The following is a 16141-nucleotide window of genomic DNA, read 5'->3' as shown; positions in this document are numbered from 1 at the left end:
GTCTGTCCACATTCCCAAACCGGGCTTTGATCTGCTGCGGCCACTGGAAGAGCGACAACCCTTGAACTAGAGCCGATGACTCACAGGAAGTCTTGTTGTTCTTTGAACTCGACAGGCTGATGCAGAGATTTATGAGCAGACTTAATCAATCTTTGCTCTGATTGGTGAGTTTTACGACGGATCAGAAAATAAAACTTTCACTAAATGTTTGATGTAAAAGTTTAGCACACTTGATTGGAAGAGGGGGATTGTGGAGGAGGGGTCTGAAACGCCGGGAGTTCGGGGTCCCAACAGGATAAAGACCCCGGGAGGGGGCTGATGTCATTCTTCAGATATGTCAGGGAGGGGTAGCAGCCAGAACAACCAGTTAGTTTATGTATGCACACTCCCCTTTACTTACAGCTGGACTAAAGCTCAAACCAAGCCAGTATTTTATTAAACTGTAGTCTGCTACAGAGCAACATAAAGACTGTGAAGATGGAGCGAGTCCAGATAAACTGAGTTTAGAAACCTAAGCTGTTGACCGAGACGCTTCTCCAAGGTCAGTGGGGGGGGGAGAACTCCAGCTGCATTGTCTAATCCAGGGTTTTCCCTGACAAAGCCACATTGTGTGTGAGGATAATGACGGGACTTGGTTAGGCGAGGAGGAGTTTCCTACTTTAGCCACGGAGCATTGTGTGTTGCTGCCAGAGGCTGGCAGCACAGCTCCTCTTTTGTTGCTCCGAAAACTGGAAATAAAAGCTTTTCTTCACATTTCAGCCCTTTGATATTTAAATTTGCCGAGTGATATTGTATTTCTAGGAGACAAATAAATACACGTATGGGGAGTTTGATAGAATTTTACTGTAGTAAATAAAGTGAGTTAAGAAAATCATGCTTTCAGTTTAATTCCTGTCATGCTGATCACATTTAACATCCAACATGGCAACTTTAACGTATTAAATGTGATTATTATTGTCCGCTTTCTGCAACAATAATCAGTTTATCGTTAAAACTTGAAGAAATAATGATCCTATATTATTAATCCTACTTAATTAAATTAATTAATTTGATCAGCTGAAGCTTTTTCTCTTTGCTTTTACCACAATAGCACCAAACACTTTCTATTAGTGTGACCAAATCATCCATTCATCAGGACCGATGATGTCACAGCTCCTTTCGTCTCCATGAATTCTTCTAAATGTGCTCATAGTTGGACTCATCTGCTGGTAAAAACGCTCGTCACAATCCGGCCGGACCTGGAGGTCCGCTCCGCTTCGCCCCTCCTCTTCCTTCCACAGGAAGCTCTCTGCTCACTTCCTGTCTCATTTCCACTAATGGGCCTATAAAAGTGCCTTTGGGTCAGAAGCAGGGAGGCATGTGAGGAATGTTCCTGCCTGTCTAATGAACACGATGGTTTCCTGTTCATGGTGGATGGGAGGGACACTCTGGCTGGTGCGGAACAGGAAAGGTGTTTTAAAGGTCACTCATTTGCCTTTGATGTAAATCAATCTCAGTGCAGTTTTGGTTGCTGTTAGCTTATTGGGCAGAGAGGAAACGAACAGGAAGACCTGCTATGGTCAGAAGCTGGGGATGAGTCCGCTTACAGAATGGAGGCTGAACGGCTGGTGTCCTGGTGCAGCCACAACAACCTGGTGCTAAACACCCAGAAGACAGCGGAGGTTGTTGTGGACTTTAGGAAACACACACACCCCATCCCCCCCTTAAACCTGTCTGACACTCCCATCACGATGGTGGACTCATGTCGCTTCCTGGGCACCACCATCACCCAGGACCTCAAATGGGAGCCCACCATCACCACCATCAGAAAAAAGGCCCAGCAGAGGATGTACTTCCTGAGGCAGTTGAAGAAATTCAACCTATCACCACAGTCAATGAGGCAGTTGTACACCGCTATCATTGAGTCCATCCTCACCTCCTCCATCACCGTGTGGTACGCTGGAGCTACCACCAGGGACAAGAAGAGGCTGCAGCGTGTCGTGCGCTCTGCAGAGAAGGTCATTGGCTGCAAACTACTCTCCATTCAAGATCTGTACACCTCTAGGACATTGAGGCGTGCAGGTCGGATAATAGCTGACTCGTCTCACCCTGGACACAGTCTCTTCGACTCGCTCCCATCTGGCAGAAGGCTCAGATCCGTTCGGACCAGAACCTCTCGCCACAAAAACAGTTTCTTCCCCTCTGCAGTTGGACTTTTGAATGAAAATCCTAGGGCAGCCCGCTCAAGTTGATTGGTCCCAGTCACGTGACCCGATGCTGTGCTTGAAAAACACTCACTTGGCACACATATTGCAATAAAAACTTCTGATTCTGAAATGATGATAAAAAACCAACCAGATTAGTCTCAGTTGGAGCAACTCCATTATTACTGTCCAGGTGAGGACTTCCGTGTTTGTGACGTGGATCCAGTCCTCGGCGTTGGACCTGTGGGCGTCGGTCCCACTCTGGATAATTAACACGTCTTTGAAGCTAAATTTAAGAGGTTTGCTTTTGGTTTAAAGCAGCTGTGTTGTGGTGAAAAATTTAATAATTCTTTAGTCTCGGACAGATTTATGAGACAAAATCAAAGGTGGCTGAAAATGGGATCCAAATGCTTATTTTTCCTGTAAGCATTTGGACATTTCATAGTTTTTCTTTATATTAAAGACAACAGGTTTTTACTTCCTGTAACTAAACAGCTCATCATTTGGTCTGTTAACTGTAAATTTATTAAAAAATCTTTAAACTGTTTTTTATGTTTGTTTTTATTTGTATCCTGACAATAAATCAGATTTATTATGATGTTTAAACAGATATAAATGTTAGCTTTAATTTGATTGTTTTTTTTATTTATTTTTTCCCTCACACAGATGAGCACCATGCCTGGCCTCCCCACCCGACCCTGTTTCTACGACATCGACCTTGACCCCGACACAGAGGAGATCACAGGGCTCTTCTGAGCATGCTCACTACAGACGCTCCTAAAGCCTTTAGTATTAACTGCATCTGTTGCATCAAACCTCGTTTCTGCAGCTCTCCTCAGGATCCTTAGCTGGAGCTCCTCCTGTAAACGACCAAAATCCCCTCTGGGTGTAAATGAGCACTCTTTCACTCCATCTGACCAACACCAACAGCTAAAGCATGACTCAGCGCTGGTTCAACAGACACCGTTAGATTAACGTGACCGGATGGTTGTCTGGAAACCACAGCAAGTTCTCAGCTTGTTGTCAGGTTTCAAGATCTTGTTCTGTGAGAAGAAACGATCCATTTGAGCATTAAGGTGAAGCTTTTTTTGCACGTCAGTGTCATTTGCTAAAGATCTGTTGTTTTTCTACCACTGTCCAGCCTTTTCAGTGTATGGAAGATTGTTTAACTTGCTGCTCAGACTTGTGTAACCTCTGTTAGAATATCGGAAAAAATGTTACATGGATCATTTCTGCATTCACTGATTTAGGGGTGAAGCCGTCTTGTTTTTTGGGCCATTTGAGAGTCTGAGATTTAGCAGTATTAATTTAATCCTGTTTTTTTAATGTTGTCTTTATTCATTTCTATTTTGTCTTATCCACAAATTCATTTGTGGAGCTAAAATGGCCTGAATGTAAAACATCTTCAGTCCCGAACATCACAAGTGCCTTTTAAATAAACCTTTTATTGACTCTGATTTTGTGTTCTTGTGCTTTTTAAAACAAATAAGTGAACTTTTCATCTTGTTGCTTCCTAATTCTGCAGTAATTAACTCAAAGCAAAACTAAAACCTTCATGTTTTCACTATTTAAGCTTTCAGGAACATTTCCTGTAAGAGCTGTTTGACTCCAACACGAGTTCAAAGTGTTTCTGCCTGGAGGCGGTGGATCGGGCCCTGCAGCAGCACCCCGGGGTGCAGCCAGCGTTTTATTATGTAGTGTTTGAAGTGTGTGTGTGTGTGTGTGTGTCTTAGCTGGAATCTCACACCTATAAGTCTGTTATTGGCAGTCTGGATGTGGCAGTTAGAGCAAGTAGAGGCATGCCTCTGTCTGCAGCTGATGACAGACTGACCAGGTTTAGTCATCACTTTGTAATGCGCTGGAAAATTCTTTTTGTTGCGTTGTTGTTTTTTGCGATGACTTCATATAGTTTCTAGCAGAGGAGCCGAGTTCAGTACCAAGGACAGGTCCCTGTGGACGTCTGAGTAGAAACCGGTCAGAATATTTCAGGATTGAGTTTCTCTTGAGTGTCAGTGTTCCTGGTTTTCTAACAGATGCAACATGTGCTCTGGAATTAATAAACCAATGGAGTCTTCTGGGTCCAGGGACTTTGTTTTTGTATTTTGAATAGGGATGTATGATTTCTCTATATTAGATTGTCTTAGTATAAAGCTCTTTCACTGAGGAAAACTGGGCCTTTATTTGTACTTTTAATCCACTGTTTTCTATACAAATGTGTACGGCTTGCTATGTGTAAAAGACATCATTTATGCAGTTTGACGGTACAGCTGATCATTTAGTTTTTCTATTTAAATCTAAACTAAAAATAATCAGCCGAAAGTAATGAGCTGAACCCCTTTTTATTTTAGCCACAATTCATAAGAAGCTTTTCAGAATAAGAGAAAAACGTTAATTCAGTATTGAAACACACAGCCTGCTCACAACTGCGTACTATCAGGTCACTTTTAGTTCTATAAATGTCGTCTTGTTGTGTGTCGGAGCCTGCTGTGTAATAACCCTCAGGGTTGCATTCTTTAGCCCGCCTTGCCTCAGTCTGAAAACACGTTCCATGGGGTTTAAAAAGCTGGAAGTTGTTTAAGAATGTCTAAAATGAACAAGAACAGTCTTTGCTCAGATGTAGTTTCAGGGATTCATGGATCTGATCTCATAGCTTGTCTTTTATTAGTGGAACTAAATCAGCTTTCATCCATCTTCCAACAACAAAGAGGAGAGTGTCCGTGTCCGAGAGATTCCGTTGTGGGATTCAGGCTCGGTGCCTTTCATGTGCCCCTCGCATTACCGCTTTATTGAGCCGAGACCACGACACATCCGGAAAGGCTTTTTGATTTAATGAGAACCTCCTTCCTTTGTCTCTTCCACTCCTCCAGATGACATCAACATCAGCGTCTAAAGCATTCATTTGACTTCAAGCAGCAGCAGAAGTTTGGAATATTTTATTTTTAGTCTGAGATCATTTGATATTTCGCTTCTTGAGTTTCAGATAGAAGTCAGTTCTGCTTTGCAGATTCCAAAAAAGGCAAATTCCCAAAGTTACTCCTCGTAATTTTGACTCATTTGTTTTGATAAACAAATTTTAAAAAATATGTATTAAAAAAGCTCATCTGTGCAAATCAGTTTATGTAACATGATAAAATAAGTAAATAATAGGTCAAAAAGGGAAGCAAATTGAATTATGTAAGAATTAAATGATGCAATATTCCACCTCCTCCTTGAACTGTCACCTTATCGTGGTGGAGGAGTTTGAGTGCCCTAATGATCCTAGGAGCTAGGTTGTCTGGGGCACTTTGTGCCCCTGGTAGGGTCTCCCATGACAAATTGGTCTTAGGTGAAGGGTGAGACAAAGAACGGTTCACAGGATCTTTCATGGATGTAAATTCAAAGAGTCGGAGTACCCAGCCCGGAGGGTTACCGGGGTCCCACCCTGGAGCCAGGCCTGGGGTTGGGGCCCGTGAGCGAGCGCCTGGTGGCCGGGCTTTCGCCCATGGGGCCCGGCCGGTCCCACCCCGAACCGGATACATGGGCTCACCCAACTGTGGACCCACCACCCGCAGGAGGAACGTGAAGGGTCCAGTGCAATGTGGATCGGGTGGCAGACCAAGGTGGGAGCCTTGGCGGTCCGATCCCCGGACAAGAAAACTGGTTTTTGGCACATGGAACGTCACCTCGCTGGCGGGGAAGGAGCAGGAGCTTGTGGCAGAGGTTGAGCGGTACCGGCTAGATATAGTCGGACTCACCTCGACACATAGCATTGGCTCTGGAACCCAAGTCCTTGAGAGGGGTTGGACACTCTCCTTTGCTGGAGTTGCTCCGGGTGAGAGGCGGAGGGCGGGGGTTGGCTTTTTGTTAGCCCCGAGACTCTCTGCCTGTGTGTTGGGGTTTACCCCGGGGGACGAGAGGGTAGCTTCCCTGCGCCTTCGGGTCGGGGAATGGGTCCCGACTGTTGTTTGTGCTTATGGGCCAAATATCAGTTCAGAGTACCCACCCTTTTTGGAGTCCCTGGGACGAGGGCTAGATAGTTCTCCATCAGGGGACTCCATTGTCCTGCTGGGGGACTTAAATGCTCACGTGGGCAATGACAGCTTGACCTGGAGGGGTGTGATTGGGAGGAACGGCCCGCCTGATCTGAACTCGAGTGGTGTTTCGTTATTGGACTTCTGTGCAAGCCGCAGTTTGGCCATAACGAACACCATGTTCGAACATAAGGATGCCCATCGGTACACTTGGTACCAGGGCAGCCTAGGTCACAGGTCGATGATAGACTTTGTAGTCTTATCATCTGGCCTACGGCCGTATGTTTTGGACACCCGAGTGAAGAGAGGAGCGGAGCTGTCAGCTGATCACCACCTGGTGGTGAGTTGGATCAGATGGCAGGGGAAGATGCCGCGTGGGCCTGGCAGACCCAAACGCATAGTGAGGGTCTGCTGGGAACACCTGGCAGAAGAACCTGTTAAGACGGTCTTCAACTTCCACCTTCGGCAGAGCTTTGACCGCATCCCGAGAGCAGTGGGAGACATTGACTCCAAGTGGGCCTTGTTCCACTCTGCGATTGTTGAGGCGGCTGTTGCTAGCTGTGGTCGCAAGGTGGCCGGTGCCAGTCGTGGTGGCAACCCACGTACTCGCTGGTGGACACCAGAGGTTCGGGGAGCCGTCAGGCTGAAGAAGGAGACCTACAGGGCGTGGCTGGTCTGTGGGTCTCCGGAGGCAGCAGACAGGTACTGGATAGCCAAGCGGGGTGCAGCAGTGGCAGTTGCCGAGGCAAAATCTTGGGTGTGGGAGGAGTTTGGCGAGGCCATGGAGAAAGACTATCGATTGGCTCCAAAGAGGTTCTGGCAAACTGGGAGTTTGCCCAACCAATCCACACGTGTTTTGTGGATTTGGAGAAGGCTTATGACTGTGTCCCCAGGGGCATCCTGTGGGGGACGCTCCAGGAGTATGGGGTGGGTGCCTTTCTGTTTAGGGCCATTCATTCCCTTTACTGGAGGAGCGTGAGTTTGGTCCGCATAGCCGGTAGTAAGTCTGACCTGTTCCCAGTGAGGGTTGGACTCCACCAGGGCTGCCCTTTGCCACCGGTTCTGTTCATTAACTTTATGGACAGAATTTCTAGGCGCAGCCGTGGTGTGGAGTGTGTCGAGTTTGGTGGCCGGAGAATCTCGTCTCTGCTATTTGCGGATGATGTGGTCCTCCTAGCTTCATTCAGCTCTGACCTTCAGCTCTTGCTGGGTAGGTTCGTGGCCGAGTGTGAAGCGGCTTGGGTGAGGATCAGCACCTCCAAATCTGAGACCATGGTTCTCGACCGGAAAAGGGTGGCTTGCCAACTCCGGGTCGGGGGAGAAGTCCTACCTCAAGTGGAGGAGTTTAAGTATCTCGGGGTCTTGTTCACGAGTGAGGGCAGGAGGGATCGGTAGATCGACAGGTGGATCGGTTCAGCGTCTACAGTGATGCGGACGCTGAGCCGATCTGTCGTGGTGAAGAGGGAGCTGAGCCAGAAAGCCAGGCTCTCGATTTACCGGTCGATCTACGTCCCAATCCTCACCTATGGTCATGAGCTTTGGGTAATGACAGAAAGAACGAGATCACGGATACAAGTGGCCGAAATGAGTTTCCTCTGTAGGGTGGCCGGGCTCAGCCTTAGAGATAGGGTCAGGAGCTCAGACATTCGGGAGGGACTCGGAATAGAGCCGCTGCTCCTCCATATCGAGGAGTCAGTTGAGGTGGTTTGGGCATCTTGTTAGAATGCCTCCTGGACGCCTCCCTGGGGAGGTGTTTCGGTCATGTCCTGCTGGCAGGAGGTCCCCGGGTCGACCCAGGACACGTTGGAGAGGTTACATCTCCAATCTGGTCCGGGAACGCCTTGGGGTCCTGCCGGAGGAGCTGGTGGAGGTGGCCGGGGAGAGGACGATCTGGAGCTCCCTAGTTGGGATGCTGCCCCCGCGACCCGGACCCCGATAAGCGGAGGAAGACGACGGCAATATTCCACAAAAATCATGGGATTTACTTTGTACTGTTGATTAAGATTGATTTTGTTCTTTTCTGCTTTTATTTATCTTATTTATTGAAGATTTGCTTCTGCATAAAAACGTTTTTGTTATTTAAAATTTTCCTCATTTCCTGTTTTATTCTGAAAGTCTTTTGAAGTTGAAAACATGAACCTATTTTACATTTATATGGATTTTCAATGAGTTTGATACAGTTTTCTACTTTTACAAGTCTGTAATTAAAATAAACTGTAAGACACGAAATGTTGAAGTTATGTCAACTGGTTCCACTAAACCTTGAATGTAAAGAGTAACTTACTTTTAAAGTAACAACAGTATTTTGAACTTTAAGCTAGAGCTTTAACATTGATCTCAGTGATTGTTGCATTAGAAACTTAACCAGTTTCATTTTGGGTGTCTTTGGGGGTGCTCTTTACCTGCTTTAGCTGTAATGCTGGTGGTTAGCATTTTCAGTTTGCTGATTGTCAATAAGAAGAAAAAGAATTTTGCTTTTTCTGTTGGCATCAGCCTGGAAGTAAAAGTAAGAGACTAATGTCTTCGGAGGTAAGCAAAGAGCTAAAATTGGAGTAAACATTTACGTGGTCTACACTAGTTTGAGGGAGCTAAAGGAGGCTACAAATGCATGGACTGATGGTGACCTGGCTTTGTTGCTACTGAACTTGTAAGTAAAATTTTTGTGCAGCAGGGTGGATCTTTCTACTTCATGGTTTATTTTAGTATTAGCTGCCTCATGGTAGTGCTAGCTCATTGTTAGCGCTAGCTACAGCATGATGCAGCGGGATTGTTTATAACGGTTGTAATTCCACTTTTAACCAGTAGGGTAGAGGGGCAGGAATCTACTCAGTGTTACTTTAACATAACATATAACATTGTATATTGCTCTTTACATTTAAGCATCTAGGTTTAGTGGAACCAGTTGACTTAACTTTGAAAAGTAAATTGAACATTTTCTTTTTTACAGTGTATATTGTCTTGCCTTTTAGCGCTACATTCAAGCATGTTACACTCTGTAATATTGTTAGATGTTGGTTAATAAAACATAATTAGAGGTCAGTGTGTGTTGAGTTTATTCTTTCTGCTGAGTTCATTTTCAGGTGTGTGTAAAGACCAGCTGACGAAACAAGTTAACCAATAAAACAACAGTTATTAACGTGTAAATGATGCAGATGCACGGTGATCTCTGGTTAGAATCTTAAACATGGTGCATTTAAATTTTAAAACATCTCTATTTTTGTTTCCATGTTTCAGATGACTCAGTTCAGACCACATGATGTGAGCTTTCCCTCCATGAGGCAAAGAACTGGACTTCATGGGCTGTCCAGAAGTGTCCTGAGGGGTCTGATCGTTGTGTTTTTCAGGCTGAGACATGCACACAGCAGACTTGTTTCTCAGCCCCAGACAGACACGCTGTTGAACAGAAATGTGTCCCGTTAGAGATCGTAATCACTTCAAACACAACAATAAAGTAACAATATTGCTGTGTTACTGGACACGACTGCATTAAAGCTGCGCCAGTCACCAACAAACAGCTTGCGTGTACGAGAATGACCATATTAATCTGAGTTTACAACTTTTATCCCTTTATAGGAACAAAAACATGCAAATAAATCTTAATTTTCTGGTTTATAATCATCTGTTGAGACTGTCTGGAGGATAAAGCGTCTCCTGAAGTTGCTTTAGTTCCCGTTTTTGACTCTGACAGGCCACATAAGTCTTTCAGTGTTTCAGTTGTCATCTGCTTGTTTTTTCATTTTGATTTTATCTGTTCCAGATCAGGCCTGTGTGAACCTGGCTGTTGTGTGTGGACTATAATTATTTTTTTGATGTTGTAAAATTCTAAAGAATCCAGCGTATACGGTAGCTCAACCTGCAATTAACTTTTAAACCTGAAGACCAGGAAGCTGCTTTTAACCCACACACTTCATCATAAACGCACATGACACGCTTTGGAGGTGAAACCAGATGTTTGATCCTTTTAATCAGAAAATATAAAAGACAAAATGTTACAAATATGATTTTGATTTTAAACATTTTTCTTTCTGCTTTGATCTGAGTGACATTACTTCAAGTCTGCACTGTAAAAAAAAGTTTTACCTGCTTGTTATGTCAGCTTATATTAATTTATAGATACTACTCATGAAGATGTAATAAAATAAAACATTATAAAATAAAATAAATAGCTAATCGTAGAATGAAATTTTGTTCATTGTCGAATTGATTTTAGAGGTTTACAAACATTAAAATGTTCACATCAGTGTTGTTTTGTTTTTCTGTAATTCCCATCTAAGGTGATCCCATTCTGGTTGGAAATCATACACTGTTTACACTTTTTTAGTGAAATGACAATTCGTGATCATGGAAAGATCAGTTAGATATTGTTCAATCTTCAAACTGTTAAATGACTAATCAGTGACGTTTATGCTCCTCGTTATGCGCTTTCTATGTTTCTGTTCTAGTTCCATAGTTATTCTGTTCTTCACAGAGTAGCAACATTTACTGGTTTTTACTGACAGTTTGGGCGTCACAAAAATTTTGTATTTTTATTTAGTCTGTCAATACTTTTATTTTGAAAAAAATAGACTCACCATTTTATGTCAACTTAAGATAAAGTAGACACATTATTTCATTATCCTGTATTTTTCTATGCCTGCACTCACATATTTTAAGTTGGAACAACATGCTATATTTTACAGTGTGTTTCATGGGCACTCCTTCAGCAATGCATACTCTTGTGCATTTGTTTATTCCATCTACTAAAGCATTGTAAAACTGTCATATTGTTTCTTGAACATTGAGCATGGGTGCTATGTGAATGAAACCCTCTAAATATGTGTTTTCTGTGAAAATCTCTGCACCAAATGTGTTGAATCTGCAGTAGCTAAACTGTTTTTTACAACTTACATTTTTATGCATGAACTTGCATATCATTTTCCTCCCAAAATTCTTTCCTAGGTCAGATTTCTGCAAAAAGATGAAGTAGCATGAAGTTTTATCATCCTCCGTTAGCAGCTTGCAGGATGTCCTCTGCAGCCTCTGAAGCTCAGGAGGAGGAGGAGGGGATTTCCTGAGAGAAGTTTGGTGGTCCTTTTCATTCTCCATCAGTCCCGATCCAGGCCTTATCGGGGCGGAGCTACACCTTACAGCTCCCTCTGACTTCAGAGCCTCCTCTGGGAAGTCGCTCCTGGAAACGCAGTGGTGCAGCCTGCAGCGTGGGTGCCCTTTGTTTTGCTTTTTATTTTCTGTAGTCTGAGAGCAGCAGAGCAGCAGATATTTGTGGTAGTGTGTCACCATGGGAGCACAGAGCTCATCGCAGCGGGACGGGAAGAGCCAGGAGGATGCGTCAGTTTCAGCTTCAGCCTCCGGCGGGGAGTTGAGCGCAGAGGTGAAGGTGCTCCAGGACAGCAGCAAGGTACAAATCCATCTAAAACACCTCCTCATCATCATATCTGCACAAACCCACTCTCTAATTTAAATTAGAGATGTTTTCTTTTGTCCGTGGTCCTGCGGAAACCTCCCCTGCTTCTTCAGATGTGCCGCAGCGCGCACGTGAGCGGGGTTCGGTTGTTTTTGCTGCGTAATGGGTCGACTTGTCTGCAGTCCCGCAGTAATAAAACGCAAGCAGCCGATTTACAGCCAGACAGGCCAGGGAGACTTTTAGAAGAAAGTTCATCTGGTGATCTCAATTTACTCTTTAATTCTGAGCTGAAACTATTCAACAGGAAGTAAAAATCTAGTAAAGAAGCAGCATTTTGATCTGCAAACAGCCGTAAAATGAACACAATCCTGTCAGACTCATGGTTCAGCATAAAACTTCCTTTTTACTCATAATGGGTCTAGTTTATATATAAAATATTATCTCATCCTGCAAATAGGAGACTTGAAATCTATTTTAGAAACGTAACAGATTAATTATTATTAATAAATATGTGATTTTTTGCATCTTAGAGCACCATTTAAAGGAGAAGTTCCCCACTGTAGGTCACATAAAACTAAGTTAGAGGCTCAGTTGATCTTCAGAAATCTAATAAATCTTAAAATATAATGAAATTGTTTGTATTCACTATAAATTATGTAAAATCTAATAGTGTTTCGCAATTTTTAGGGGATTTCAGAAGCTAAAGGTTTTTGGAATCACTGATTTTATTTTAAAAAATTAAATCATTATAGCCTGTAAAAACTTTTGTTTTTTTGATCAATTATTTCACAGATTTAACAGAAAAAACTAGAGCTAAGGAAACAGGGAAGTAAATTCTGTAAATGCGTGCAGGCTGATGTTCTCCCTGGCATCAGCTTTTATCTACTTTTTCACATCTAAATTAAATCAAGTTGTTTACCCTGGAGAGAACAACCGTCTGGAAAAACAGACATTTTAAATAAACGATATACTCACGATGAAAGGTTGAGGTGTCCAAATGAACAGATCTTAATGTTTATTCCAGTTTCTTTACACGTTTAAACAACTCTCTAGTTTGCTTCATCTGCAGCTTGTAGTTAATCAGCTGCCACTTCTGTTCTTGCTTAAATATTTAAATTGCACATAAGCATTTAGAAAATGGTAATTAATGACTGCAATGTCTGTTTCACCACCTGCTCCATCAATGCCTCATAAACCCACTTGTCACTTACTGACATTTGTTATGGCCGTAGGGTTGGTAGGTCAAATTCTGTTGCCTGTCTCGTCCCCTAAAGGCCACCGGAGAGTTAACACAACAGCACAGATCTAGACTTCATCTTCTGGCTTCATCTGTTCATACTTGTTTCTTTCTTGAGAAATTTTTGTTTTGTTCAAGTTTCTACGTTTCCACGTGTTGGAGCAGCAGCGAAGTGACGTGATACGCGTGGCAACTTGTTTCTCGATACACCTCGGCAACTCTGAGGCGATAAAATCGACACGACAGCAGGACGTTTCACAGGAAATTCATATCTGGCACAAGAACAACTAGTTTACAAGATACCCATGTCATTTATCCTTTGTTCTTGTTGGTTTCAGTTGTGACAGTGGATGGTTTGTCAGCGTGTGGCAGCTTGTTGAACATGATGGTTGTTGAGATTTTAGAGAAATACTGGAAAACATGTTTAAATTATTTTAAACATCCAGCCCTTCCCCCTGCTTATCTAGAATCTGGCTGTGGAGGTAAGAGGTCCTGGAGGAAAACTCCAAACCTCCTGAACATTCTACCGCTCATCTTGATCTGATCACATGTCCGAACCACCTCAGTGGACGCCTTTTCGATGAGGAGGAAAAGCTATTCTACTCAGAGCTCATGAATGTTCCGATACCTGGCATCAAGTCCAGAACTCAGACATAAAGGGCACGTGTTTTTGTTCCTAAAAGGAGGAAACAGGCTTTAATCCTCACATTTTACAGTTAAAGGACTTAAAGTAACACTGAGCAGTTTCCTGCACTGCCACCCTGGTTGAAAGTGGAATAATGGCTCTTTCAAAGGATCCATTCATTAGTCGGTTGTTTGTCTCGAAGAGTTGTTCAAAAGACTGGCTCCTTTGATCAAAGCGAAGCCATGAGAGCGGGGTTGGGGGCAACGTGTTCCACCGGTGTCCGTGAGGGCACGCAGAGGGTGGGTAGCTTTCTGTCGACGTTCGTCACGGCAGTGGGTGGGGGTTGAGCGTCTACGCTTTGCCACCTTCGGGGGTCATTACTAAAAAACGAGATTAACGGCTCTCTACAGGGACTCGGATATCATCGTTCACTTTGAAAACCCGTTCAAAAGATTCGATGAACGCCTCATCACTAAGCCTGCTGTAGCTAGCATTAGCAATGAGCTAACACTAACATGAGCCAACTAATACTAAAAAAAAACTGAAGTAAAAAGATCCACACTGTTGGACAAAAAATATTATTACTTAGAAGTCCAGTAGCAACAAAGCCAGGTCACCATCAGTACATGATTTTGTAGCCTTCTTTAGCTCCCTCAAACTGCCATAGGCCACGCCGATGTTCACTCTGCTTTTAGCTCTTTGCTTCGCCTCCAAAGACATTACTCTCTTACTTTTACTTCCAGACTCTGTCATGATGAAAGCAGAAGAAGCTAACTTCTTCTTCTTCTTCTTCTTCTTCTTCTTCTTCTTCTTCTTCCAACGTTTAAAACTGAGTCCAAGGTAATTTCTTTGGCGGTCTTTGAGGCGCTTTTTGAAAAGTTTAGTCCATGGTCTTTACTTTTGTTTGTCTTCCAGTAGACACAGGCAGTCATGGAATTAGTGTTTGTGGTGGTCGTGAATACGATTATAGCAGCTGCATGGTTCGCCGTGTCTTTGAAAACAGCTAAAAAATGCCCCTCCGTCAAGGAACGTCTGCAAACATTGATCATACATCTGTATGTAATAGGGCTGCAAGATATTAGGAAAACCTGCAATTTTCGATAACAGTGCTTAATATTGCGATATCGATATTACTCACGATAAATGAACAAATACTTAAGTATGCAGTTCTGATGTCGTCTTTCGTGTGACGTCTGCTCTGGGCTCAAAACAAAAAAAAACTAATGCATGAATTCCATTACAACATAACATTTTTATAGCAAAAATATGCAGCTGCACCTGCTACTGTATTAGCAGCAAAACAACAAACTGCATGCTTGCAATTTCTCAGTGACTTTAAAACATCACCTCCACCATAAAACTTTTCTGATGCTCCAAATACAGAAAAACATCCCTCACCAGGGTTTTTTGAGTAAATTAAAAAATCAGAAAATAAGTTAAAATGTTAAATAATAGTTAACATCACTTACATGCAACAGCAAATTCTCTCATTGCTACTGAGCATTTTCTCCACTTATGTGGTTATGATATAAGGCTGTTGCTGTAATTGGAAAGTGAACTGTGCTGGGCCAAACTAGAAGAATATTAAGATTTTCTGAGGGAAAGAGAAAAACAATTGTCTACCTTTCAGAAGAGGAACTGGCAAAAAACTACATGGAAAATATAAGAAAACTTTTGTTTTTAACCCCAAATTGAACAAGTTTACCTAGATCTTAAAAAGCAGCTCAGATGATGAAACTGCAACTATGATTCTGATAACAAGCTAACAAATTGAACTAGCTCCTCTAAGATAACTGGCTAGCAGAGCTTCTGACTGACAGTTTATGTGCAGCAGCAAATCAACTATCCTGATTAACAAGGTTATAAAAGCTCATAAAGGAAAAATCACTTTGATGTGTGGGGGAACTTTTCCAGGCCCTCTTTAGCAGGGTGGGACTGGGAGGAGAGTACTGTAGCCTTTTAGCTGGAAGCTAACCGGAGCCTGGGGCTAACATCATCACGCGGTGGAACACTAGCGACATGGAGGTGGGTTGGTTCACCGGCAAGTGTCGGAGTCAGCTCGGTTATCATCAGCTGCTTAACGACACCAAGCGGACTCACATTCACGTTTGAAAGCAGTGCTGATTCCAGAAACATCAGCACAAAGTGCGTTCGTTAATCTGAGCCAGCATGACAAACAAGGGAACGGTGCCGCTAACTCAGTTCGGGTGTTGCGTTCCACCCATCCTAAGGGTCTACGTAGGGGGCAGGTGTATTACGTGAACGGACCCATCTGATTGGCCGTATCAGAAGGGCTACATTTGATCGGTCAAAATAATACTTCCGCATAAAAAACAGAGCTGGTTAAAAAGTTGATGTATGACACGGATGGAAATGTTTGAACCAAAAATTTATTGCCGTTTTTGACGTGCTTTGCGATGGGCCTATCGCACGTCCTGTTATCCTGATGACAATAATTTTTCGATATATTGTGCAGCCCTAGTATGTAAGCAGATGTCAAACGCTATTGGTTCATCCTGAACGGCACTCAATTCAAATTGCATACGAGATGGGGGGTGGGCTTAGCAAAAAAATGTTTTACATATTGCTTATATAATGTCACAGTCCTGGGTGAGGCTATCACTTTTACAGATTTCTAAAACTGCCTACATAATTCATGAAAAGTGGAAAACTCCAGATCCGTGC

General features: G+C 43.2%; 3 protein-coding genes across 4 annotated transcripts in view; 2 read left to right on the top strand and 1 right to left on the bottom strand.

Annotated features, from left to right (window-relative positions):
• The window catches only part of mthfd1l (methylenetetrahydrofolate dehydrogenase (NADP+ dependent) 1 like), a 26547-nt gene extending 23054 nt beyond the window's left edge, over positions 1–3493 (top strand). For both annotated transcript variants that reach the window (XM_015947232.3, XM_015947233.3), the window contains exon 27: positions 2850–3493. In XM_015947232.3, coding sequence (XP_015802718.3) covers positions 2850–2939 — 90 coding nt within the window. In that variant the 3' untranslated portion in view covers positions 2940–3493. The remainder of the gene's footprint in view (positions 1–2849) is intronic.
• Positions 3494–9277: 5784 nt separating this feature from the next.
• On the bottom strand, positions 9278–11470 carry LOC139062205 (uncharacterized). The gene is made up of 2 exons (XM_070542984.1): positions 11081–11470; positions 9278–9586 (listed from the first exon to the last, which is right to left on the bottom strand). Exons 1-2 carry the CDS (start codon positions 11468–11470, stop codon positions 9326–9328), a joined length of 651 nt encoding a protein of 216 aa, XP_070399085.1. The 3' UTR covers positions 9278–9325.
• The window catches only part of akap12b (A kinase (PRKA) anchor protein 12b), a 42732-nt gene continuing 38038 nt past the window's right edge, over positions 11448–16141 (top strand). Inside the window, exon 1 of the mRNA XM_015947222.3 lies at positions 11448–11588. Coding sequence (XP_015802708.3) covers positions 11469–11588 — 120 coding nt within the window. The 5' untranslated portion in view covers positions 11448–11468. The remainder of the gene's footprint in view (positions 11589–16141) is intronic.

The sequence above is a fragment of the Nothobranchius furzeri genome, chromosome 2, assembly GCF_043380555.1.
Source record: "Nothobranchius furzeri strain GRZ-AD chromosome 2, NfurGRZ-RIMD1, whole genome shotgun sequence".
Lineage (NCBI taxonomy): Eukaryota > Metazoa > Chordata > Actinopteri > Cyprinodontiformes > Nothobranchiidae > Nothobranchius > Nothobranchius furzeri.
Note: the sequence above shows the minus strand (reverse complement) of the source record. Positions and strands in the feature narration are given on the sequence as shown.